The 27,786-nt window shown below is 38.2% G+C and overlaps 6 protein-coding genes across 12 annotated transcripts in view; 4 read left to right on the plus strand and 2 right to left on the minus strand.

Moving 5' to 3' along the window:
• The window catches only part of LOC146455679 (galanin receptor type 1-like), a 100,612-nt gene extending 86,562 nt beyond the window's left edge, over positions 1 to 14,050 (plus strand). The window contains exon 3 of the transcript XR_014858986.1: positions 13,372 to 14,050. The gene's annotated coding sequence lies outside the window, so the exon portion shown is untranslated. The remainder of the gene's footprint in view (positions 1 to 13,371) is intronic.
• Positions 1 to 27,786, plus strand: part of LOC146455677 (adenosine receptor A3-like) — a 255,846-nt gene that overhangs the window by 114,838 nt on the left and 113,222 nt on the right. The window contains exon 1 of one of the 6 annotated variants that reach the window (XM_085094018.1): positions 24,080 to 24,180. The exons of the other annotated variants lie outside the window; for them this stretch is intronic. The gene's annotated coding sequence lies outside the window, so the exon portion shown is untranslated. Of the gene's footprint in view, positions 1 to 24,079; positions 24,181 to 27,786 lie in introns of those variants that run through there. 6 annotated transcript variants of the gene reach the window in all.
• LOC146455678 (CAAX prenyl protease 1 homolog) overlaps positions 1 to 27,786 on the minus strand; it is a 276,576-nt gene that overhangs the window by 90,575 nt on the left and 158,215 nt on the right. The gene's annotated exons all lie outside the window — the stretch shown is intronic.
• On the plus strand, positions 10,798 to 13,859 carry LOC146455681 (galanin receptor type 1-like). The gene has a single exon (XM_085094042.1). The coding sequence runs from the start codon at positions 10,824 to 10,826 to the stop codon at positions 12,057 to 12,059; it is 1,236 nt and encodes a 411-aa protein (XP_084950168.1). The 5' UTR covers positions 10,798 to 10,823; the 3' UTR covers positions 12,060 to 13,859.
• LOC146455682 (uncharacterized) lies at positions 14,793 to 15,146 on the minus strand. The gene has a single exon (XM_085094087.1). It carries the CDS (start codon positions 15,144 to 15,146, stop codon positions 14,793 to 14,795), a length of 354 nt encoding a protein of 117 aa, XP_084950213.1.
• The window catches only part of LOC146455683 (galanin receptor type 1-like), a 36,650-nt gene continuing 32,943 nt past the window's right edge, over positions 24,080 to 27,786 (plus strand). The window contains exons 1-2 of one of the 2 annotated variants that reach the window (XM_085094045.1): positions 24,091 to 24,180; positions 27,467 to 27,519. The gene's annotated coding sequence lies outside the window, so the exon portion shown is untranslated. Of the gene's footprint in view, positions 24,181 to 27,466; positions 27,520 to 27,786 lie in introns of both variants that reach the window. The other variant, XM_085094043.1, reaches the window with a different exon arrangement.

Genomic DNA, 27,786 nt, shown 5'->3' on the forward strand with positions numbered 1-27,786 from the left:
ACTATATCGAGTTTCCCTCGGAATTTGGCCATTTTGAAGATGTAGGAGAATTCTCGAGTGAGCAAATACTATTTCGAAATGCAATGTGAAATGGTTTTGCGTAAATCAAGACTGGTTAGAAAGTACTGCATCGACAGAACCGAGACTGGGTCACTTTCATGAATCACTCCAAAATTGAGATTTAAATCCTAGTTAAAGACTAAGTATTTTTGGAAGATAACAAGGGTTTATTCGGCCCCTTCATATGTACAGGCCGATTAAACGCTAATAGCTCTTATCAAGCATTCAGTCAGTCAGTCAGTTAGTCAGTCAGTCAGTCAGTCACTCAGTCAAATCTACTTTTGTTATCAACCTCGCAATATACGGTGTATGTTGCTGGCTCGGATAACCTTTACATGACACTGCACCCATGTTTGAATCAGGCCTGTAGATATGATCATACTACAATAAAAAGCCGATACAGGTTGGCAAATTGAGTTGGAAACCTTCTGTCCAAGGTAAAAGGTATTGGACTTGTATGATATAATGCTTATTGTCACTGCTGGGGTTCCTTTGCATGTAACGTGCGTTTGAAAGTTTGCGTGGACTAATTTTCTTCAAAATGTACCTGTCAATGACAAAGCGTTTTTCCAAACTCTTATCGTGTCTTATGGGGGGCCGAACCTATTTATTGGCGAGTTAGTCACATTTTTGAGTCGCGGAGTCACTTGTCAAGTTGTGAGTTACGATTTTGGAACTAGTACCGTCCCCTGCAACTAAACTTGTTGCTTCTCAAAGGGAATTTGACAAAACATCATTTTAAGATGAAATCATATATCAAGAGTCGCCATCTCCAAGTGCCAAGCTACCCGTAGGAATGCAGTCACAACAAAAACAGAGATCTTGAATATGTTATCAAGCACTAAGGTTTTCATTGCGGTTGAAAAGCGGATGGCTGCAGTTATTTGACTGAGCGGCTTTTTTTTCTCCTCAGAAAAGACACACACTGTGATGAAAACTGGTAAGGTATTTCCATGGATGTTGTATTTTGTATTGGTAAGGTTGTTTTGGAAAACAGAAGGCACAAATATGCTGTAAGTCATATGAATAAAACATATTCAATTTTACGTCGTATACGGCATAAACGTGTCCTTCTTGTAACGCTGAGAGTGTTTGCAGCAGGTTCCCGAATATCAGGCTTCTTTCAAGAAAGCTTTGGGTGGCATTAAGGCTTTGAAATGGATGATAGTCTATGTTCTGTCTTCCGATAGTTGTACGTCAGCTAACACAAAATTAGGATAGCATATTAACTGTAACCAGCATTTTGTGTACCCAGTTGTTTAGTCACGATTTTCCTAAAACTTGCAGCAATGAAACTTTAGAGTTCTAAGCTCATTCGATGAAGAAAGGAAAACACGGATCTGTCGTCTGGTTTCAAAATTATGGGCATTTGTTCAGTTGTAAAAATGAGGTTTTTAAAATAGCCCTCATATTTCAAACAGTCACGCACACTTACAAAAAAAAAAAACAGGTAAATGCCATCGTCGTAAAATTCAGACAGTTTCCATTTAGGACGTTAAAAATCAAACAAATCGGTGAAATCTTTCTTACGAAGAACCACGACTCAAAATTGTTACCAACGCGCCAATAAATAGGTTCTGGCCACCTTAGCTGAGAAATTAAACCTTAGGGCGGCCACAAAAAGGGATTAAAAGAACTACCATTTAACATAGAAAAATGTAAAAGCAAATCGTTCAACAATTTGCTACCCAATTTGTGTGGAACACGAACAGAAGAAGGCCGATTTTACATTGAAGGTCCTATCTCGAAGGATAGATTATCTCACGAAACGAAACATTCCTGGATAAAGAAATAAACTGGCCCCTTAGGAAATAGTTAGTTTTATTTTCTACTCATGTCATGACTTAGGAATCACCAAGAATCTTCTCACTGAACCAGTAATTAAGTAAATGTATAGACTTAGTACTACAACGTTCACAGTCATCTCTGTGCCAAGTTGACTTGAACGATGAGCAGGCTGATGTCACGAGATTACAATGAACCGACAACGACGAACATAATTTGCGGGAAACATAATATTTTTAGTCCTTCGAGAAGCTCTACTCGTTGGGATGTTATCTTGACTGAACAAGACGATCTTATACCTTGCTACCAACATACGGAATTAATATTGTAAATGGCGTTATTAGATATATAAGCCGGAACTCTTCCCAGATTTTTTTGCTGAGAGACATGAGCAAACAAACTCCGCCAACGCAAGGAAAAAGAAAAATGTGGCACTGTAAATAGTAAGAGAATTTTAATTTAAATCGATTTGTTGAAAGGAAATAAAAGCTGATGTCCTTGGCGTTTTAGTTGTAAAAATGAGCACTAGCGCAACTCAATTTTAGCCTAAGGTCATCTGTCGTCAATTGCATATTTGCGTGGAAAACAACGTTCTTGCTTCAATGATTTGCTTCTTGCTAAGTTAAGTTACAACGACATGATAATGTGTGAATTACACCAGCAGATGTCATGATTGCAATCATCACACCCAGCAAACAGACTTTTCGCCGCATATCACCATTCGTTTGGCAACAAAGCCCAAAATGCCAATTTTTCGGCCAAATAACAACACCAAAAATTACACTTATTTATCGTCAATTTTTAATGCAAATAATTTGTTCAAAAATGAAAAGTCTACATTTACAGCAAACCTCAAGGTCAGACCTTGGTATATAACTGGAATTTATTTTCTCGACGCTTTCCGCGGGCTATACTTCAGCCATTTTATCAGACCCAGTCTTGGGTATCTCACGTTGCCTCGTTCACGCCCGAAACGAATTCTGGGTAATTTAGCCATAGCGCGAGCGTTGAACTCCTGCTCTTTCCATTTCATAGCTTTTTTTTCATAGGTATCCAGCCAAAATTTCGAATCCATTGAATATTTTAGTACTCCAAACTCGCCCAAATTGCCTTGGTAGGCCCTGGAATTCATCCACAAAACGGCCAGAGAGACAATTGCAACTTCACCCGTGGGCCTCCATGTCTGCTACACAGCATGTTTGGCGACTCAGTCAGCATGAAATCACCTCTCACGTCTGTTATCTTTCAGAGGCTTGCCTCTACCCACATTCCAGCTTATTGATGCCCGATTGGGGGCTTCTGCAGAGGAAAATGGCTCGAAAAAACACTTATAAAACGATGATTTTACCAGATTCGTGCTCGTGCACTCGCTCGAACATACAACAACCGTCACTTGCGACTTGTGACAATTTAGCCTGAGCCCACAGTTTCTTAAGACCACAGATGTTTTTATTGTATCTCCATTTATGGAGAAATTAAGTGGTTCAGACTATTTATTGCCAAAAAGTCATTGAAAAAAATAGCACACACCTAGGATTCAAAGGGCTAATGGACGTTTTAAAGATCAACAAGATTCTGCAACAGCCGTTTCACTCAGAAAATGTAATTTCTACTGAAAAGCAAAAATGTCTTATTAGAGGTGACACCTTTGTTTCAGCCCTTTCTTTTCAGAGCGTATTCTATATCTTTTTCACGTCAGCTCCGGTCTCCATGGCATCCACTTTGAGTCTTAAGCGGGCGAACAAAACATTCAGTTAGATTATCTGGCGTCATCGGCTTAGGCCTCTTTGGAACTTGTGGATGGTTACTGTCAACGGAAACCTGATCACTGATCAGCATGTGTTACATTTGTGACATCAGCTATGTATAGAACTTCAACACATTTCCTGAACTGATAGCCCGAGTACAAGATTTGATAAAGCTGTTTTCAACTGACATGTTTTTGCGTCAATATGTTTCCCTATTGGTCAAAAACGACAACCAATTAGAAGCCGAATGCGGCATTGTTTGTAAGGTTGTTTACTCCAAACCCCGGGCCATAAAGTACAAAGATATCTATTGCAAATTACATTCAAGAGCACTTTTTCCCACCTGAAAATAGCAGAAACCAGCTTCTCTCCCAGTTTTAATTGACTTGGCGCAGTTGACCGCGGGGACTGCCACTATTAACGAAATGATTTTGAATTTAATCGAGACATTTAAGCGGCTCGCCTTGGAAGTATAGAAGCCTTGTTCGATTGTTAACGCCAACTTGCAGATTTTCGGTAAGTTCCACATTACATAACTTAGAGGCGTTAGGGGAAGGTAGTGATCAGTCCTATAGTATGTATTTTACTGATATGCAAAATTCCTTGTGACAATGCGAGAATTCTTAAATGTTAGCCCAATAAGGTAATATTCAAAGATTAATCGCTTTTATTATTTCTACTGAACACAACTCTTTATATGAATGCGCTGTTTTTCCGGTTTGTGTTACTTACAGAATAAATGCTATCATTTAAAGCGTAAATGCGGAGCGTTTCGCTTTAAAATAATGTTTAATGGCCTTAGCTCCCACGAGTCGTCTGTAGTTTAGTCTGAGTAGAGCATCCGAACTAGTAATCGGAAGGTGTTAGGTTCGACTCCTGATAGGAGCACGCGGATTTCCTTTCTCCGAGTATGCCTGTGTTACTCACTGAATAATACACCATTCTCATATGTTTCACCGAGTGAAAGTCAAAGAACTTTATTCGAGCTGTTAATTTCGGTCTTTCAGCAGGTGTGTTCCAGTATTGCCAGAGTGCCTTTTTCGATCTCCGAGTAATTCGCTTCTTGGTCATCGGCTTGATAACAAGGCATATCACACGCAAGACACTTTTCCTTCATTTGATCAAGGGCCACTGTTTAGAGTTCACAGGCTTTGACAGTTTTGGCACCATGTTTCTCCGGTCTACTGAAACAACGAGGCTTATTCAAATATTTATTACCCCAACCCGCCCGCAAGATGAAAAACACACGAAATTATTGTTCCTTGGTGAGAAAATAAGCGAAACCAAATACATTAAAACCGAAACAATTTCATATTTTCTTGCAGCGTAGCTGCAAAAATGCTCTATCGATAATTATATTTTAACTTGTGTTGGTACTAACGATTTCAGTTCTTGAAATAGCTTTATTTTTCTTTCGCTAGCAATGTAATTAAAATAAAGAAATATTGACCTGACATACATTGCACAGAAGTTTTCAAAGTGGGCAACACCTGTCTATTTTGACGATAAGTTGACAATGAAAATGTATACAGGTGATTTCGTCCCATCTTCAATATGAAAAAGTATAACACAACATTTTAAAAAAGTAAGGACCTGGAAGCCTTACTTTTAATGAACTCAAGAAACAAAGGGTTTCACGCCTATTTAACCCTCTGAATTTTGGACGCGTCAAATTTAATTCATGCGCCAGAAAAACTGGCAAAGTATACGAAATCGGGAAAAGACAAGGACGTTTTCGCGGTAATTTTAAATTTTTCTGTAGGTCAGGTAACTTAAATATATTGACACCTCTGGAAAGAGCACTTCAAAATTAGTTAAATAGCCTAGTTTAAGCGCTTAGTTTTTTAAAGTACAAAGGAAGAGGCGGTTACGTAAATTCAGGACACTTTGCAGATGTTTACATAAAGACCAACAAGAACTGTCCTCCACCACATCGATGCATACAGACGTCTATCAAACTCTAAGACTTGACGGAGCTATGCCTACGCTTTCTTTGCCAGAAAGACTTTAAAACTTGGCTATTTTACTCGTTTTTTGGAGCTCTTTTCAGCAGTATCAACAGTTTCTTCGATACATTGCTTGGTTTAAAACCGCCGTGACAAATTAAGGAGAAGCAATTTACTTTGTTACTTTGTGAGGTGAATGGTATAAAAAGAGAACAGAGAGAAGATTCGATCGGAAGTTTCAATTGCAAGATCAAATCAGCTGAGGTGCAACCAACTTAAGAGGATCCAGTTGCACGCGTGTAAGTAATTCCCTGATAAGTCAGCATTTTTCTATTCTCGTATAGGTAAACCTCATTGTTTAAAAACTGTCCTTCCAGTTTTAGAACAAGTTCGTTGACGGCACTTTGTTCACCTTTCATACACGAACATGTCAAAATTGTCAAACAACCTGTCAAAATAACGCCTTAGTTTCCTTTCCCTAACAAGAAAAAGCATTTGAAAAACGTTCGCTAAATGTTAAATGCAAAAAAGTTCAGTGTTAACAAATAAATTTCCACACGAATCTTCCTCGTCAGCGGAAATATTGTATACCTCAACTTACAAGGCAAACATGCGTGACCTATTTGAAAACACCTCATCAATTATTCTTAGAAATGTATGCTACTCTAATAAAGAAAACAGTAGGGTTCTGGGATGTAACAATACAGGGTCTTTAGTTAACAACAACTTACATTTGGTCATGAATTGCATCAAAATACCTTGCATTATTGGAATGAAGGTAAACGTATTAGCCATAGTGAGACTGCCTTAATAGGTCTCATAAAGGATTTCATGAGGTGAATTGTTTAAAAAAAAAAGAATTTGAAAAGGTAACGAGGAATGTTTGTCTAAAGGTAATTTGCGTTGGCATTATGTTATCTGATTCACAGCTTGAGTCTTAAGCTAGCTTGTGAGTACTTGCACTGGCTTACTATTGATAGTTCCAGAACTGAAGATGTATTATTAGATGTTTTGCATTTATTAAATGTATCAGGTAGATCTAAATTTCTGATTCCACAGCACTGTTTGTTTTCTTGATTCCACGCATTACTAACAGTAATTTTTATGTCAGCTGTGTATTCATCACATGAAATTTCAGTCAAAAGCAACAAATTCCCATTATCGGCCGTGACAGGGTCTAAATAAGTCCGTCGCAACGCTGATGCCAACGTCGTGCAAAGTTGACCAGCCACTTCGTAATTTCATAGTTTTCTTTTATTTTCTGTGGTCTTTCTTTCTATGGACCCATGGTGTTCTCTTTATATTTCTGAAACAAAAATAGATGAGTCTACACTGATTCTGAGTCCAAACGTATCCTTGAATCGCATCATTGCAATACACAAACAAAGTCAATTCCCAACTCCATTGCTGACGCCTCAAATTAAAGTTGTTGCTTTTCTTTCAAAATATAGATAATATGAAATAAGGTCGGCAAGCATTTTCGTACACACAATAACAGCTCGCGAATTCGGCAAATAAGATTCCGTTTGCTAAACTTTTATGCGACTTGAAGTTTCAACCAAAGAATCCGAACAGATCAACAAACTGTATTAATCGCACCACATGCAATCCAAATTACAGATAAAATTAATTCTCAACTCCACTGACACCTCACATTAAAGTTGTTACTTTTCTTTACTGTGGTTATTAGAATAGGCCTTATCTCGGTTTTCGTCGCCATTTTGACAAGTAAGCAAACACAGTGTTTCTATGAGAATCTGATGTCAAATAACTTTCATAAAACATCGCTTCTGAAAAATTCATGAATTGGAAACTTTTGGCACTGGGAAAAGGATTTTAAGAAAAAAAATTGGAGAGATATAGCTGTGCCAGAATACGCCAGTCGCGTTTTGAACTTTCCATACATTTCATTGTATTTTTTGCCCGCGAACTTTTTTTAGTAGCAGTTCACGGCGGTTCATGGAAAGTTTAAAATCCTTTTTCTAGTGCCAAAAGTTTCCAATTCATGAATTTTATAGAAGCGATGTTTTATGAAAATTATTTGACATACAAACACTGTTGGTATTATTTCAAGCCTTTTTGCCTACTCGTCAAAATGGTGTCGAAAACCGTGACATTTAAGGCCTATGATTTAAGTAATGTATCAAACACGAGACACAGTGTTTCATCACATATCAAACACCGAGAAGAGACGGTTGAAAATACGACGCGTAGCGAAGTATTTTTGACGAACTTCGAGGTTTTTGATATTGTGATCAAACACTGTGTCTCGTGTTTGATATAACATCTCGAACAACTGATTTTCAAGGGGAAATTTAGGATGCAAAAACGAGGAGTTTTCCATCAGATAGCGGTGCATGATTTCCTTTGTCTTTGGCTTTTTAATTATCAATGAGTTTGAGAACTGCAAATAATAAAATCCATATCATATGAAACCGACGATGTTATCTTCAAAAGTTTTCCGATTGTTTGTGGCAACCGACCCTTCTGAGCTCCAGGCCGAGCAAATGGATCAGGGGAGAGCTGTTTTGTGATCATACTGCCGAAAAACCATTCCATCCGCACGTGAAAGAAATCTTAACATGGGAACCAACGGTTCATTTTGGAAGGCATAAATCGCCTCAGAAATTGGGAATTTACTTTTAAAGAGAATCTATAGTTTCCTAAGGCAAAGCGTCAGCTCAAAATTTCGTAACACCTGAGAACTAATTTCTTTCGTAAAATCGGGAGTAAAATGGCGTCGAAAACCGTGATAAGGCCTATTTTGGTTTTTCATTTCACAATCTGATTACACACGCATTCTTCCATTTTAAGTGATTTTCGATTTCATTCATTTAATGACCGCTTTTTCAATCAGCATTAATTACACAAGACTGAAGAATCTATTAAGATTGAATATAAACTTTCCACGTTAATTATAAATCTTCATTTTTCATTTCGCAGACCGAGTAAACTGGACTGAAAAAAAAAGCGTGAAAAACGTTTTACATTCTGAGAAATCTCACACGATTATTTATTATGATTCCATGCTTGTTTTTTTTAACTGCACGACACTGAAGCATTTGTTAATTCCTAATGTAAATCTTCTTTCGCAATTATAAATCATTTTCCATTTCGCAAACCTTAGAAGTTGGCAAAGCCAAAAGGCACAAAAAAAATTAGTTCCGTCTGAGCAAACTTACAACTGAAATTTATTGATAGTGAATACTTGATTTATTTGAAGCAACATACTTTAAGTAAGGTTAATTTCTAATATCTAAACATAAATATCATTTGATTATAACCAGCGGAGCGAATAAAATTGAAAGGAAAAACGCAGATTGAAAACCATAATTGATGACCTATACAATTGAAAGAGTTTTTAAAACCCATTACATGACAGTTTCTCTTTCTTAGGGCAATAAACGGCGAAAAAGCAAAAACACTACCGGGAGGTTTTCATTGTTTTTAGCCATTTTCATTTTTATCTAAGGTTATTGATTTTCAAACTTTGCAAAATTGTTTCACTTTCTTTATTTTCTGTGTATGAAATCCTAAAGTTCAATAACTAAAGTTATTGATCAGAACGAGCTGAGCTAATTAAAAGACACCTGTGTGGTTATATTTCATTACTTTTATTATTAATTTTCCTTCAGCGCAATTAAAGCCATTGTTGATTTTCTGATCATCATTTGACGTTCATCATGTGAATAGCAGAATGGTACAGGTTGTCACCGATTTTTAATTTGCCACACCTTAATGTTTAAAATTTATGTTTGAATTTTTTTAATGAAGTTTTTGGTTACGAGAATTATTGTCATATGCAAGACCGAGGTGTAGGGCTGTCCCCATAAAATGTTTGGATTGCCATTGCCCAAAAGTGCGGACAGCAGCTTGTTTCAAAGGAAATTTGGGAGGTTAGATACTATTGAGGATTGATAAGATCGCTTGGATTGCGTTGATTTTGCCCAAGGTCTGTAAATCTACTGTAGCGCTGTTTTGTTGTCGATACGGCGAGTCATTCGTTTAAAAAGTATATATTACGAAATATCATAAGTAGGGAGGATGAATCTTTGAAAAAGAACTTAATTTATAACCATAAGACGCTTTCTTGAGGGCCAGTGTCGAAATTCTAGCCCACCAATTTGAAAACCTGCGATTTTGTTGTGAATTTCATACGAAATCCGTGTTCTGTGACCGTTTTTACCTAGAAAATTGTTTGCAGATTCACTGGCCTATTTTGTAGTGACCCCAAACAACTTTCAGTGTCTAAGCATAAATTTTTAAACGTCTCTCTATACGTTTAAACGGCAAAGAGAATCATTATGACAGTAGTTTTAATTTCCTCTCTGTTAGGCGCAAAGTGAAACACTGAAAATATACGTTTGAACTTTGTTCACGGTTTATGCCTTAGAAACAAAGGATTTTTTAATATACCTGGATGATTTCGTAAGAGAAAATAGCTTTTTTAAACTCTGGAAAATGTTTCATTCACCAAATCTGTTGTTGCATCGCACAGCTGGAAAGTCCCGATCACTGAAACTACAAAGTATCCATAAAGCATCCATTAATCATGTTTTCAGCCAGAGACGCTATTCTTAGTAAAGCCACAAAGAGCCATTTGTTCACCCTAATTTCGGAGTTGTTCAGCTTATCTCACGAAAATGTGGTTTGCTAGAGGAATACTAAATTTTGTTTAACGCTGAAGGGCAAACAATCGCAGGTTATTATTTGGGACACGCGCGGAGAAACCAATCTACTTTTTTTTTTACCGTTTCTATGCCCCTCAAGGCTATGTTTGCCGTTAATGTTCGTTACTTTTTTTAGTCGCTCTAAAGAGCTTCATGTCGAGACTATTTCCGCTAAAGAAGGTTACGCCTGAACGTCAAAAGAAGTTGAAATTCTAACCAGAAAAGCAGCAATGGGTGAGTGGGTCTATTTTTCCCTCCAATTTTGAGGATGAGGCCGGCTAGTTCCACTGCCGCAACTGAGGTAAAATTAATCTGATCTTTCTCATTGCGGTGTCCTTTCTAGGATAACTTCCTATTGCATTGTAGTTTGATGTCAAACGTTTGAAACTGTTGCCGACTCTTGTGGAACTCAGTAACGCTATTGTGTTCAATTCGTTGGGGTGCAACAATCGATTCGTTGAAGTTTGATTCTGCGTTCTATCAGTTTCTCCGTGGGTAATTTCAGCTGAACTTTTGCTGACCAGTAACTCATATACTGTTGTTCAGGGACTGTATATATTTTTATATAAGATATTGTTGGATCGGTGAGACCTAAAGCATAGTTTCCTTTTCAGATGACTCAGAGAACAAGAGCTATGAACGAAACCCTAAACACGTCTTCAGTGACCGCCTGGATTGAGAATGGGACGCCGGTTCCAACGTACTTTCAAGAACCTTTTGCAGTAAAAGTTTTCCAAATCACATTGTGGTCGACGATCGCATTCTTGGGCGTCATTGGAAACCTATTAGTCTGTCTTGTGGTCCTTAGGCGTCTTAGGAAGACCTCAATGAATTATTACTTGTTGAGTTTGGCCATCGCAGATATAGGGGTGCTGGCGATTATCTACCCGGTATCGGTGGCCAAATACGTCAGCCCAACTCGCTGGTTGCTGGGGAAAGCAGCTTGTTTGTACGTGATACCCACCGAGGAAACATTCTTTGGATCCTCCATTTGGTCGATAACAGCCATTGCCATCGAGAGATACAGAAATATTGTTGGCGCGAACCGCTACCAGTTCTGGAAAAGATCTCGGTTAAGGACTACGTTGGCGATCATGGCTGTGTGGACAGCATCCTTCCTGGTTTCCTCTGTTCCTTTGTACCCTCTCATGGTTTACGATTCGACTTCACGTATCTGTTTTGTAAATTGGCCTACATCGTCTGGAAGGCCAGTGATGGTTTACACATATTATGTAGCTCTCATCGTTGTCTGGTATGTCCTTCCTCTGGCTGTCATCGCATTCACGTATTTGAGGAGCAAGGAGCGAGTGTGTACCAGTGCTGAATTTCGTGACTCAATGGCACTTGACGATAATTACGACCACACAAAAAAGCCACCACCAACAAATCGTGCACGAGCCAAGAGAATCTGGAAAAAAAGTAACAAAACAAAACGCATCCTCACACCTCTGGTTATTCTTTTCGCTGTGACAATGTTTCCCTTGAACGCTCTCCGCTTGTGGCTGCTCATTGATCCAAGCTTTGCCGGCAGCCAATACTTCCACTTGGTGGTTGGCCAGATTGGGCTTTTCGTGATCACTAACTCCTCTGCCAATCCACTTGTGTATTATATCACCAGTAAAGAGTTCAAAGAGGCATTTAAGGCAATCCTTATTAGACTGAGAGAAAGGAAGAACATTTTCAAGGAGTTCAGACACAGTAGTCTAAGAGCATGGTCATGGCGTTCCTCGAGGTTAACAGGTACGTGTGAAAACGGAGAGAAACCAGCCAACGTTCACACGGGAAACAAAAACAGAATCAGCCAGATTGGGCTAACAACTGCCGCTGCCCAGTTTGAAAGTGCCTTGTGATCCGTGTTGGTTGAAAAACAATGTGATTGATTTGACTCATGAACAATTTGTAACCAAAACGGTTGGGGACGCCAAACAAGAATATTTAAGAAAATGCTTCAAGGGACATGTTCTGATTTCCAAGTCTTTAAATGGGATAGTTGCGTACGCTGATACAGTTTGATCTGTTCAGATATATTAGCTGAATTTTTCAATCGCGGAAACTTTTAGGGAACATGTTACTCTCATGACTAATCCCCGAAATTACGAGATGCTGATGGCTTTCCGAAAATTGTGGCTGGCTTTATTTCGCTCTCTTAACGTCATTTTCACCCCTTGAAAACAGTTTTAGGTGACTTAACACCAAAGAAAACACTAGTTGTTCTTCACAATTGCATCCGAATTTCTGAGTAGATTTAGGCCTTCAGAACAGTCCTTCAGCAAAATGAACTGTTTTTTTTTTCTGAAAATATTTAGTCAGGCGCCGGAATAATTGCCACAACTTTACATAGCCCTCTTTTAGCCCTCGCCGTAAAATGAGTTCTGAGAAAGGTCAAAAACATATTTACGCCAAAGAAAATCAACTCTATTACTACTATAATAATTTGAAAGGACATTCAAAACAGGAAACAAAGACAGTACAGTAAGCGAAATCTATAGATATATCTTGAACGCTACCGGCGTCACGTCCACGTTAATTTTATTTTATTGTACAAAATGCAAAGGCTTCCATTGTCGCATAAGCTTAAAACTTTAGCAGGACACTGCAAAATTTGTCAATAGAATCTTTGCTTCTATTAAAGTTTTCAAAAGAAAAATAACAAAATTATTAAACCGTGAAGAAATAATCACTTGCAAGTTTTAAATTAATCAGTGTTCGACGAAGACAAATTTACATTCACCTCGCCGCCGGCCATAGAGCTGCTACAGGCATTATTTCCACCATCGCCCACGAATTTCTGTTTTCTGGGTTTTGACCTTTTTTGTTAAAAATAGTGAAATAAGACCTTCGCTTTACTACAAAATAATTCTAGAACAACGAGAGGAGAGAAATCAACTCAATTCTTGACAGGAACAACTCGTACTCTGTTCTAGCGCATTTTGGAAACAAAAGTGCGACAACTTGAAAAACATTAGCCTAACATTTTTCAAGTTTCAATCCATACCGGCCAACTCTGTCTCTGGCCAGAAGCACTAATCGACAGTTTTATTGTGCTGAAGTGATAAATTATAACAAAACTAGACAATTATTTTTTGCTTCTGTTGTCAGACAAACGTTTTTGGGTTTTGAAACGACATCAAATTTTCGTGATACTTCCCCTTTGAATTTAAGCGTAATCTCGTTGCGTAAAAAGCTGTAATGCAATATCGCTTTAATCTGCAAAGGGAAACAAGTTATTGCTTTATTTTCTCTCTCTCTTTTAAATTTGTAAAGTAAAATCTTCCCCTACCTCTTTGCATTCGAAACAGATTGAAGGTTCATGATAATTTCATTTTCGCTTCCACGCTGGCCGTCAGTGTCCGGAACAGGGCCATGTTGCAAGAATAAAAGTGACGTATTAATTCGTAATTTTAGTTCGATATTCAAACTGTAATCCCGTATATTTTAGACTGGCCGAAAGAACATTTACTATAGTTAGCTTTCTAGACGCAGGTATTCGTATAAGACAAAGAGATAAATATAAGCAAGCAATTCGATGCACCATGAACGAGTAGATGTCAACCAAACAATATTCACTTACCCGATATCAAAGCGAGATTATGTAAGCAAAGATATCAATGGATCTTAGACAAGAGTCGTTTTTATTAGACTTTTTTTTCCTCTTGAAAATTATAATATATCACTAACCAAAAGTGCACGACCGCAGAGCATCAATGGTGTACAAAGAGTCTACAAAGGGAATGACTTTCAGTTATGTCGTAAGGTACTCACTATTATCAATATATACATTGATCAGATCAACTTGTAATAAACTTAGTGAAATCAATTAGTAATAAAATGTGTAAGAAAATTCCCAATTCCGGATTACTAGCAGTGGGAAACATGGGAGTCGACTGTCTCAAGCAAAAAGCTGAATCCTATCGACACTTGTTGTCAGTTCTGTTATCCAGTGTCTTTTCTTAAAGTTTCCACTTCTTCTTCTGCATACATCCCCATGTCCTTCATCATCAGTGTTTAACACTTCAGCCGTTAACCGCTGTCATTTAGAGTTTTTGCGCTGCCTCCCGGGACTAATGAATGAAATTTTATTACTTGGGTGGAGCCCAAGGTATAATATAGGATTTATTTTTAAGTCTCAAATGGCAAAGAGGGGTCTACTGCGCGTGCGCTACGTATTGGGCGAGTCGCGCCTTCTGCACCTGTTTCTCCCCTGTATCTGTCGACGGATCGCGAACGTGACAAAGTTTAAGTTTTCGTTCTGTTAAATGGTATGGGCACGTAGTAATATTCATAAACTTCGCGGGTAATGTTTTTGATATGTAAGAAACTGGTGTTCCCGAGTGACCGTGATAATGTTCTGGAAAGTAAGGGATGATTTTAGTTATTGCGAAATGTGGTGCGTCAGAGCTTCAGGGTGTTGTGTGATTCAACAAGTAACTAGTATCAGTGGACGAAATTAAAAATCTACAGTTCTGAGCGCCATGTTAAATGCGGGGATAAAACAATAGCAAGCAATGATTTACGCCTTGAAATCGTAAGGGGAATAGTTTACTGCCTTTGTTTTGGTGGTAGAGATGACCACGTGACTATGTTTACACTTCATTTGGCGCTCGCTGTTTTTGGTTTCTCAGAGGTAAAGCGTACTCACTTCCATTGTACATAGCTTTTACCATCCTGACAATCTTCTTAGGAATGCCGTAGCTCCTCATGATCCTCCAGAATGTGGCACGATCTACTCTGTCAAACGCTTTCTCGTTGACAAAGCATACATAAAGGTTGGAGTTCCATTCAATACACTGCTCGATGATATTGCGCAGAATAAATATTTGCTCTACTGTACCACGACCCTTCCTAAAGCCTGCCTGTTCTTGACGCAGCTTTATGTTGACTCCGTCCCCTATGCGTGTGATAACGATTCTGCTCAGAACTTTTGCTGCTACTGCCATTAGCGTTATGCTCCTCCAATTGCTGCATTACGTTAGATCGCCTTTCTTAGAAAGTTTAATTTCACTATCACCACACGTCTTCAATACTCGGGAAGTGGCTCCTGCTTCCACAACTTATGCAAGAAGTAATGTAAGACATCCAAAGAAGTTTCCAAGTCTGCTTTTAGAATCTCGATGGTCAGGCTATCAACTCCCCCAGCTGTTCCATTGTTCATCTCTTTGAGTGCTGCATAGATTTCTGCCCTTGTTGGTGCGTCAACAGCGATTTCAGGGTCAGGGATCCCATAATCCCCATCAAAATCTCCCGCGTCTTCAGAAGCTGGGCGATTCAAAACTTCAGGGAAATGCTCCTTTCATCGTTTCTGAATTTCATCTTGGTTAACCAGCAGCACTCCATCTTTGTTCTTTACCATATCCATCGTCCTTCCCTTCTTGTTTGACAGTTTTTTGGTGGCATTGTAGACTGTTTTAAGATTACCCTGTTCTGCGACTTTCTGTGCTCCCTCGGCAATCTTCTCTACCCAATCATTCTTGTCTTTTTTGAGTTTTTCCTTCACGTCCTTGTCTTTAACTGAGTAAGCATATCTGTGCCATTCTTTAGTCCTTTCGGACCAGATGGAATCCATTTTCCGTTTTAATTCTCTTCTCTCATCGATTTTACTGCAGCTTTCAGAACTGATCCATGGTTTGCTTGATCTTGATTGGAACCCAAGCACCTCTTCAGCTGTGTCTTGGTATGTCTTCTTGATCTTCTCCACATCTTTTTCCACATCTTGGGTATCATCAGCACTGTTGCTCAATTGGCCATCTGCTAAGCAGTTCAATCTGTTTCGAAACTCGATCTTTTAAAAATTTCTGTGCCACTCTAAGCACTCTGAGCTTAGTCGTTTTGATGTTGTACTTCTTTGTTATGCTCACTTTTTTCCTTGATCTACACAGCCGCAAATTAACCTTTGCAATGACTAGCTGGTGGTCGCTTTTGACATCAGCCCCCCGGAATGCGCGAGTGTAAACTTTCCACAGACAGCAACGTGATCGATCTGGTTTCTGGTTCGGGTGTATTGTGATACCCATGTGTACTTGTGGATAACTTTATGGGGAAGCAACGTTGTTGTGATGACCATGTTGTTGTTGGCACATAACTCGACAAAGCGCTCCTCATTCTCTGACTTTTCTCCAGTCAGTTCGTGATGGCCTACCACTCCTTCTTCACCACCTTGCTGGTCCCCTACTTTTGTATTCCAGGCCCCATCAAGAGCACTATATCATGCTTCGGGATTTTTTCAATGACATTTTGCACCTGCTCATCCTTTGCCTCTTTGAATTCGTCGGCATCATTTATTGGGGCATACACTTGGACAATGGTGGTTCTTATGTAACGCGAGCTGAATCTTGATGTGCTGATGCCGTCTTTCACTGGTAACCAAGAGGTTAAACAGCCATCCGCTTTCTTACTCAACATCATGGCTACACCACTCAGGTGTGCATCATCTTCTCTTCCTGAGAAGAGCAGAGCTTCACCTGTTTGTGTACGCATACGCCCAAAACCACCCCATCTCCACTCGCTGATGCCCAGTTCATTTATACCATACTTCCTCATCTCCCTTGCCACAACTGCGGTTTTCCCTATTCTGTATATCGTTCCGACGTTCCATGACCCTATCGTTGTGAAAGTCTTGGGAGAAGCCAACGACCTTCTCAGGGAACAGGTGTCCTTGTGTGTTGGTACTCTTAAACAAAAACTTTATTTTTGCAGTTAGCCGATCATCAATAATCTCACACAAAACTGGTGACCCATGTATTCTTTCAGCATTCTCCTCTGCCACTCGCCAAGCATTTTTTCCGTTTTATTTTGTTTATTTCTGGGATGGTTTTTCACAGAAAGGTTCTATTTTTTTCCACATCGCTGAGGCTATGAATTACTGGAAAATACTCCTAGTCCAAGGTACCACCATCAACTAAGGCATCACCAATATTATTATTATTATTATTATTATTATTATTATTATTATTATTATTATTATTATAAATATGATAAATAGTGCTGCGTATGTGTGACATGAACAAATCACAATTATTTTAATAAAAACTTGTACATTCGTTTCTTAAAGGTAGGAAAGCTCGATGAACCTGTGATTTGCATTGGTAGGGAATTCCAAGCTGCAGTCGTTAAGCAGATCAATTCATGTCCTGATAGTTTCCTGAATGTCTATTATGATGGGCAACATCCTGTTGGACAACATTCAGGTCTCCTCCCAACTGCTACTTCTTCAATAGCTTTCTCCAGGTGATTTTCATGTGGTTCAGGCGATCCATTTCGTATTGTTTGTATCGGCATTTAAAGTCAGAAGGGTCTATCTTTTCAAGATCCTCCATTATAAACATGTCTTTGTATCGAAACAGTAGTTCATGGCTAAGTCTAAGAAAATTTCCACGCTCGGTGAGTGACCTTTTTTTCGGTGCCAGATACACCAAATTCGTCTGGGTGACTGACCACCCAGAACAGTTTCATTTAATTTGCCCGTGTTTTTCTGAAGAATCTACGGTAGCCTTTGGTCTTGTAAAAACAAAGTGGCGATCACCATTAGAAACCAACTTCTCAGACCCATGGACAGTTACTTTCTTCTTTGTGGAGAATTCTGTGGGTCGATGCGTCACAAAAGCAACGTTTTCTGCAAAACTATATTTGGGTAGCTTCCGTTGCTTAGCATCATCTGAAGACATTAAAAGCTGTTCAAAGAGCTTTGGAAAAACCCTCTCTAGTTCCAGGTCTAACATTGGCTTCATCCTCCATGCTTTGCATGAAAACATATTTCCAATCAGCAGTGGTTTTGTAAGACCCAAACGTCAACTGCACATTGCGAACATGCGCTAACTGATGATGTGTGTTTTTATTGTCTTCTTCTTCCGTCTTAGGGATTTTTTTTTTGCTACAAAAAAATGCCCTTGAATTTGTGCCTCTGCCGGAAGCGCTCTCTTATTTCTTGGCTGTGATCTATTCCATACTACTGTGGCTGATCTAGTTAGCTTCTGTTCCCCGTCTGCCTCAATCGATGGTCTGGTTTTTTCATGAGATCTTACACCTTTACTCTTTCATTCGTGTGCGTTACAGTGTATTGTCTCCTTCCGTAACAGGTTACTTTTTTCTCTTCTGCTTTTGACACAAACTCTTCAACATCGCTATCCACGGCAACTGGTCTTCCTACATTTTCTCCATCTCTTTTCCATTTAGCCGATTACATTTTATTAACTATTCGGCCTGTCTTTTACGCATGTGGTTCAAGTTTCGTTCTGACGTTTCCTCTACTGGTTGCAGTAAAGCTTCAAAATCTTGACATCTCTCTTTTCAAGGCTGAATTTTGAGACAAATTATGTGATGTTATATTTTAAGAATGGTAAACAAAGGATAGCATTTTTTTTTTAAATCAGTGACAGGCATACTCGATTACATGTTCCAATACTATCCCACTGAGCTTTAGGAGACTGGTGGGAGCTTGGCCACAAAACTAGATTCATGTGGCAAGCATCCTGCGGGAGAACTTCGACTCTCTTTTTCCGGCTATGCCTTTGTCACTGACGGAAAATAAAAAGAACGTCTATGACTGTGAATTTTGTTGGGGGAGTACTACATTGGAGGCATTCCCGACACATCACCATAGTTTAATGGCCCCGGGATAGGAACGTTATCAGGGACTACTTCACAAAATAAGATAAGCACTAATCTTAATGTTGAATTTACATGCACTTCCATGAAATGCTTTTGTAAGTGAGCAACGTCAATTCAAAATGTTGCTTAAAACAAAGACATTTCGGAAGCACGCGTTTCCAAAATGTCTGTACAAAAGACATTGCAGTTTTAAGATAACTAGATAACTACGAAACCAAGTCAGACTAGACGGCCACGTGGTTCTGATGGTCAAGAGATTGAGCAACCCGTCTGACGTGGCCAAGAATTATGTTTTTGAAACCGTGTGGGTTCCGTATCTACCTGCTTGAGCACGATACATCTTTCCACATACTTTTCTAAACGTAATTTGTCTATAAAGTCAGTTTTTCAAGGATTTTGACAAGGCAACATGCATTGTTTTCACTTGGGTTAGAAAGCTTGGCGACCAGGCTTGTAATGTGTTGAAGGGGTACGGAACCACTTCGAATCTTCCGCACTATAATCATAGGACGGTCCCACTTTCAGATACATGCAACTAGTAAAGCGACACGATTTCTTGAGTATTTTAAACAAAGGATGAAGCTTATCTTCAATGATAAGCAGCTATAAATATCTTGCTGTTGATGTGGATGGCGCTCTGACGTTGATAACCATTCATATATGCAAGAAGTTCTATCCCAAGCTTCGCTTGTTGAACATCATCATCATCCTCATCACTATTATTATTATTATTATTATTATTATTATTATTATTATTATTATTATTATTATTATTATTATTACTAGTAATAATCAAAGATTAGGGAGTGCGTTCAATGATCTCGATACCAACTTCTCTCTCCTTTGCCAAATTGGTGATGATGTCATCCGCCCCTGCAAAATCTGTGGGGATTCCAGATACGCGTCCCAAGATCCATTCGTTCAATGCTGTCCCATTCAATCTCGACTCCAAGTAAGAAATGGTAAACGTACAGCGTGCAGCTATCGAGTTATGGATGCACACAAGGGGGGGGGGGGGGGGGGAGGCGGTTGCTAAGCACGAAAGAAGCGTGAAAGTTGCTCGAGGCGTAGCCTCTCTAGATTCTTGAGTACTTAGCAAACCTCTCAAGTGCATCCATAACTCGATGGTTGCACAGCTGTGGCGTTTACCATTTCTTTCGTCACATATATTAATCTGGAGGTTTCCTTAATTACGACACTGGTGTTATTCTTATATGCTAGCAAAATCTGACACAATGTATTATTTATTTTGCAATCACCTCTCCACAGAGTATACCGCTTCTCATCCTAAAATCTCAGAGCCAAACCTTTTCAAAAGAGTATAGGCGACAGAAATTTAGCAATAAATACGCCTTCAAAGAAATTTACGAGGTTTTTAACCGTACTCACTGTTAATGACTCAAACTTCTGCAAGGCTGATCGGATTGCGTAGAAAACTTCACACGACAGCGACATGATAGAGACCAAACCGAGAATCAACAGAATGCGGCAACCGTGGACAGCTGTTTCGAGCTGGTTGGCTCTCGTCAACACGGTGTGGCACAGCAAAAAGTAGAACAACCAACGCGAGTCGAGTGGTCTACCAAATGCACGTGGTAGTGCTTTCGGATTGGCCCAAATTCAGACATCCGTCCACGTCATAGCACGTGACTACGAACAATGAACAAAAGAACTGAAATATCACGTTGCTGTCGCAGGCCATGTACTTGTGAAGGAAAGTTTTGCTTTTCTCATGTAACTCATTGCGACATGATATTTATCCCGTGGACGTAAGATGTGCGCATTTTTTTTATAAAACTTTTTTTTTTACCCGAAATAATCAAAACAGCTAAAACCTCGCAGTCAATAGGACAACAATACATCAGTCTGCAAGTAGAGTTATCAGCTAATCTTAATTCTATTAAAAATTCCACCAAAATAGTCAACACACTGAAGAATCATTGATAAATGTATTTGAGTCTCGTTCACTTGCCTTGTGAAGATTGTTTTCAATAATTTTGACAGGTCTTCCAGGAATAAGATCTCAAATGAGCCAACGATTTCAACCTTTTTTGTGTTACAGTTGAAGACAAATTTGCTCGGGTGATCTAACATAGAAGTTAGACTACTGGATACAGGGTACGTGTTAAAAATCTCTAATCAGTAAATCTTGATGGAATCAAACAAGCAAGGACGCCGAGAAACCAAGCTCACGTCATCGTGCAACCCGCGGGCAAATGGATGATGCGTATCAGCCAATCATAGCGCGCGCTTTACTGACGCTATTTATGGAGCAATTTAATCAAACCACTTCCTTTATATCATGTTTCCAATTTATCACATCACATTTTTAAATTGTCTGATTCTATTTTCTTTTCTTATAGTGATATATCTCATATTTTTTAGTTGTTTTTCAAGGCTTAATAGCCCCGTTTCACTTTCCTTAAATATGGTTTGTTACAAATGTTTTGGGTAGAGCTGATTGATACAATTGTGAAGTGTCGTGTCAATGTATTGTTCGAATTAAAAAAAAGCGTCGAAACAATTGAAAGCAATTCTTTGTTGTAGGTAACATCGTGCAAGCACTTTGGTCTATTATACAGCACAATACAATAATTTTATTCGTACACGAGTAAGGTTAAAGCAAAGCCGCGTGTAGCGTCGTGATAAAAAACAGACCGAGATAAAAATGTTGGTTAAAAAATATTGACTCTTAAACCTTGAAAAGACATACGGCATCTTGGGAAAACGTTTCGGACAATTAATATCCTAAAATAAGAAAAGAAAGTAGTCGTTCGCCGGGTATGTGACGTACGTACTGTAATGACACAGGAACGTATTTTTCCAACAGCAATGCATTATCATATTCACATGGTTGAAAAATGATAAATTATGGCAGATACCTAAGTCCCCCCGGTAGTGTACATCCATAAAATGAGGGTCCCCCAATGATAAGAGGTACTTACAAGCGTTGTCCAATGCAAGATTAGCTAGCGAGCGACCATCACCTGCCCGATCAATCCGAACGTACTGCGAGATGTAGCAAGAAACAATTAGGGCTCCTAGTGCGTAATTCGGTGAAGGGGTTCTGATTACTCAGGCTGTGGCAATCTCACAATTTATGGTATAATGCACTCCCAGTAACTCAACAAGTGCAGGTAGTGCTTCCTGTACTTCCCGTAATTATGAAAAAAAAAAATTACTTAAGATGGCGACGACGGTAATGGACTAACAATTGAGAACAAGTGAGAGACAATGACGACGTTCTCTAAAGATAGGAATATTCAGTTTTATCACTTTTTGTCCTTATTTCAGATCCCATAACTTGGACAATATTGCTGAAATAATAGGAGGCGTATTGGCTTTTATGTTTGGAAATGTCAGCAAAGATGCAGTCAAATATACGAATTATTTAAAAGCCCTTCTTTACTTTTTTCGTTCTTGTTTTGGTAACAAAAAAAATGTGTGTACAGATTAGAAACTTTTTAAAATAGCATATAATTAATACTCTGCCGACAACATGTACGTGATCTGTCATAAAAATTATATATATGCACTACTTTGAAAGAGAGCTATTTAATTTTAAAATTAGTTCTTTCAACAATATACTTTTTTTCTACTGGAAAATAATTCGATTTTGTAAAATTCAATTCGGACGACAGGGAAAAAGCGTCTTTTGAAGTTAGCCATAACAGCAGGATATGCGCCATAACTGTGATTAACTGAAAGGTAACTTTTCCTATTTTGTTGCAGACTACCAGGGCTAATGGAAGTCTTATTAATAATTAATTTTGAAAACTTATTTTTCCATCATTAAAGACTTTTTTTCTTGTGAAATAATGGAAGATGCTTATAGTTTTTAGTACCTCCAACAAGTCAAAGAAAATGCCAATCAGACGATGGACACTTCGTCAGAGTCGACATTACGTGTACATTTCATTTTCGGAAAGTAAAACGTGCTTGAAAGTTTTAAATACCTATTGTTTGATCACACTAGCTGACCTATTGGGACATTGTGCCATGCTTCCTTTAAAATTTGTTTAGCTAGGCAACATTTCTTGCTATCACGTCAGTCCAACAGTGTTGTGTACTGGGATCCATTTGTGTTTGAAGCAGGCTTTCGTCTGCGGATTCAGGAAAGGCCAGGTACCTCATTTTCAACGATTTATCTGATCACTAAACATGCTTGTAATTTGTTAATACTGGACGAGATAGGAAAAAGCATTTTCAGTCTCTAATAACATTTCCAGTTCAAAATGGTGAGCAATAAACATAACAACAACGCGTTGATCGATTTTTGAAATATGAGAACAAAATTAGAATTCAAAATTACATTAAAATTAAAATTCGTCTGCAACAAAATTAGGGTATAGTACACAAACTGAAAGGAACGCCTTAAATTTAGCTGTTAACTGTTTTTATCTTGAATATACCCATTTCAATATATTATTATTCGATTTTGGCTACGAGGCTTATGGCATAAAAAAAAGAAATTACATTGAGGCTCTTCTCCAATGTTCAACAGGCCGCTTCTCGTGAATAGGCCGCAATTTTAATTTGGCCGGGTGAAAGTGGCGCAGAAAACCAATGGCAAATATTTTTTTTTCTATAAAATTTATTTCGGAGATATTTTTTCTGAAAGGGCGCTTATTAAAATTTATCACTGAAAGCATTTTTAATAAATGATAACAACCATTTTTCGATAAAAATAACAAGAACAAGTGATGACGATGATATCAACAAACTGATAAGCTGGACTGAAAACGAACTCTAGCCTGTAGGCAATCATACCATTACCGCAAGCATTTTGGGGGGCTTCACAAGAATCTTAATTCAATAGTTTTCGAATAAGTTCTCAACGAAAAAAATATATCGTGTCTGCAAGATTAGAAAATCAGCAGATCAGGCGCCATTTCGCTTGAGCTTAAAATGGTTCCCGGGGAGAAAGGAAAATCAGTTGTCCCTTTGACTGATTGATATTAATACCGTTTTGACAAGTTTACATCTCGTGCCTCAGGCTACTCCAAATTTAAAATAAAAGAAATTTGTTTAAAAACATAAACAACACTTTTTTCCTCGTAAAACATGAACAGGAAGATGCTTCTGCAGATTTTAACGCCCACAACTGCGCCTATGATGAGCCGGATACGTTATCAAAAATACATCGCGCCAAAAATGGGCTGCAATTAAGAAACCACATGTACAACTGACATTTACACATCAATGTATAATTAAAGTGGCCGACTATATATTAGCAACGCGTCATTAATTGCCTTTAGAACCTTCAGTTTAATCTAACAACATTATTGCTTTCAAGTTTTCCCGGCCGACCTGAATGATCCACTGATTCCCTTGACGCCAGCTTTCGTAAGGATTCTGCAAGCTAGTGTAAGTGCATAACTATAGTAGATGACATTGTACTATTAACTTTGCAGACTTTGATAAGGCATAAAGGCCCGTTTAAACGGTTTCAGCTTGTTGAACCAAATGTCGGTTTGAACAGGTCGTTCAACATTGTTGAAAGCTTAAAAAAGTGTTGAAAGCTTGTCGAAAGTGTATTGAATCAAATCAGTAAACTGGTTTAAACTTTCATTCAACATCGCAACAACATTTCCATTCCTTTGTTCTTAAAAATGTTCAATGGTGCTGAAACTGTTTGAACACTCCGTTCATCCAACATTTGCCCAACATCAGTTCAACTTTGTTGAACGAATGTTGGGCAAATACCGAAACCGTTTAAACGGGCCAGTGGACTGGACGGTTAAAATGCTCAAAACTTTGGGAGCGCTTCTAAGTTTCCACATTAAGGGCATCATTTCGAATGAAATCACTGACTTTTGTGTTCAAAGTGAATGTTTTATATGCATGTATGATCATAACAGGTTTTCAAAATTATCAATCCCCCGGTAAATTTTACATACAACAGTTCAAGGACTGTTGACATTTTCTAAAGAAATATTACACCATTTTAAAAAACTAGCAATTTCTTTCTAGTGTTGTCAGCAGTGTTCAAACTTTACACTTGTTGTTAGGGTCGATTCTTGATCCCATAGATTTTGTAAACTTAAGCTTCAACACGAGAGATAAGCACTTAATTATTTTTTTAAATAAAACAATGATAAGCGGTACTCGGGTACCACTTCACGATATTCAACGACTGCGAGCGCGATGTGTACCCATCACTGGCTTTAAAACTTCCGTGACCTTCATAAGCAAACGTTATTGATATCTAGCATTCGCCGACGAATGAGGGTAGAGGATTGGGCCAACAATAGCTCAATAAAAGACATAGCAATTTGCCAAACTTTCGATCGTCGGCTGTTTTAATAAATCCGGTTACTTGAGATCAGTTCGATGTGCTAGCTGTAATGTTTTGGATTATGTAAATCTTATTTATTTATTTATTTATTTATTTATTTATTTATTTATTTATTTATTTATTTATTTATTTGGATCCAATTCGATGCTTGGTTGGGGGTGTCAGACAAGGGATCGGTGAGAAAGAGGCGCCGTCAATTTGGCATCCGGATGCCTTATTGAAATTTTCTATTAATTGTGTTTTTTTCTTTACAATAGTTGTTGATAATCCTGTTGATAACCAATTCAGAGTTTGTGAAAGATATTCGTTGATTATAGATAAAGGCATAACGTTATATTATTATTTGTATAAGATTACGCTCATGATCAGGCACGAAACGACAATCAAATGCAATATGTATTTGAAATATTACCTGCATACTTCGGATGAAAGATTAAATAGGGAAAGGACATCGCAACTTCAGGCTTTTAAACCTTCTTTTCACTAATGTTTAACATGTGCACGAAACTGTGTTGGTCTTTATCTATAATTCTATCTTTCATTCTGTTTATTCGCAGATTTCATACATATATTTTCATTGCCATCAATTCATCAGCTACCAGTTTGCCTGATAGCTAAGTTGGTAGAGCAGTGCACGTAATCAAGGGTTCGCATCTCGTTCAACAAACCATCAGAATTTTTTCAGCTATTCTTTCCGGAACTGCGATCATCTTTTATCTAGTATTTAATGGATCATGCTTACGTTGCTGCTCGTTCATTCATTCAAGCGCCTTCATATTGGATAACCTTCAGGAAACCGTTAAATATTGGATTATTGTAACTGTCTTTTCCCTAAAAATAGCTATTTTATAAGAATAACAGGCATTGAAAAACATTTACTGGTTATAAATAGATCTATGATTCGGATAACTGAACAAAAACAATGTTCGTCTTCAAATCCTACGTGTTGATGTCACGGATGGAGGATAATTTCATTGCGCTTCGCCAAGGTCACTGTCGCTCGTCATGATTAAATGATAAGCTCATTTTATTAAAACATGTTAAAAATATGTTGCAGTAGAGACAGGTGTAATGCTTTGAATGGAGTTCTCAGCTGCGCCGTAGAGGATACCCCATGCGGCGTTAAATAAACAATGTGTCCCCTTCTGGTGTAAGGGAATCAGTATTAGATGCAACTCAGGCAAAAGGCCAGAATCTGCTAACATTCCGCTATCGTGGCGTTTGGAGTTTGGGGCAACCACTGATTGAAATTTTAAGGCATAGATACGTTTATGGCTGTTCAAATATAAAGTCCTTTGTTATATAGCTGAAGTTTTTCCCTCCAAAGCGCACGCATTCATCGGCTATTATCAATTCATAGTCACATGTCATCCAACAATAGACCTGTTTGCCGTCAAAGGCCCTTAAAAAAGTAAAAACGTTGTATAAAAAAAGACTTTTCGGTCATTGATCTTCATCAGTTGCAGTGAAACTGATCAATAAATTACAATTTCCTCAAATAAGTTCACAGTATAAAAGATGACATAACATTACAAAGATGATTACATAACAGGGCGTGATAACACATGGTAGCAAAACATTAACAAGTGATGAACAATCGGTAATTACTAAGCGGAAAACTATGACAACGTGGTACAAAAATACGAAAAAAAAGTTAAAGTTAAAAAAGTTTTATAAAAAAAGACTTTTCGGTCATTGATCTTCATCAGTTGCAGTGCAAGTGATCAATAAATTACAATTTCCTTAAATAAGTTCACAGTATAAAAGATGACATAACATTACAAAGATGATAACATAACAGGGCGTGATAACACATGGTAGCAAAACATTAACAAGTGATGAACAATCGGTAATTACTAAGCGGAAAACTATAACAACGTGGTACAAAAATACGAAAAAAAATTAATCAGCAAATACAATACAAATAAGACAAGAAAAAAAGAAAAAGTTTCGCAATTCGTTGAGTCAATTGGAAATGTCAAGAAACCAGCGTAAAAAATAGCAAGAAGGCGAAAGTTATAACAAAATCCCCGAACAAAGCCCTTGAAACCATGCCGCGGCAAGGCACTACAGGCGCCCTGAACAGGACCCTTAAACAACAACATTGTAATAAAATCCCAGTTGGGATCCCTGAGATTACCTAGCGCTAGGTAATCTCATGGTATTGATAATAATAATAATAATAATAATAATAATAATAATAATAAAAAAAGATCTTTCTTTATTATAATATTCCAAGCAAAATTGATATTTACAAGTTAAAAGTAGAAAAAAGAGCTATTAAAACCTACTTACAATAATAATAATAATAATAATAATAATAATAATAATAGTTTATTGATACCCCTCTCGCAGCCTAGAAGCCTGAATTACAAGGATGGTCAGTGACAATAGCACAAGAGACTAAGGTATAAAGACAGTCAAATAAATAATTATATAAATATGATTTGAAGCAGTAAATAACAGGTTATGAGTGGTAGGGATAGTCAAAGTGGTGCTGGTGGTAATGAGTGAAAGTGGTGCACCGGTGGTGGTGGTGGTGGTGCTAGTCATGAGTGGTAGTAGCGGTGGTGGTCATGAGTGGTAGAGGGGGTGGAGCTGGTAATAAATGTAGTGCTGGTGGAAGTGGGGGTGGTAAGTAGTTGCACCAGTGGAATTAGTAGTGGTAGTGGTGG

Source organism: Pavona decussata, unplaced genomic scaffold (assembly GCF_977016875.1).
Source record: "Pavona decussata unplaced genomic scaffold, jaPavDecu1.1 SCAFFOLD_272, whole genome shotgun sequence".
Classification (NCBI taxonomy): Eukaryota; Metazoa; Cnidaria; class Anthozoa; order Scleractinia; family Agariciidae; genus Pavona; species Pavona decussata.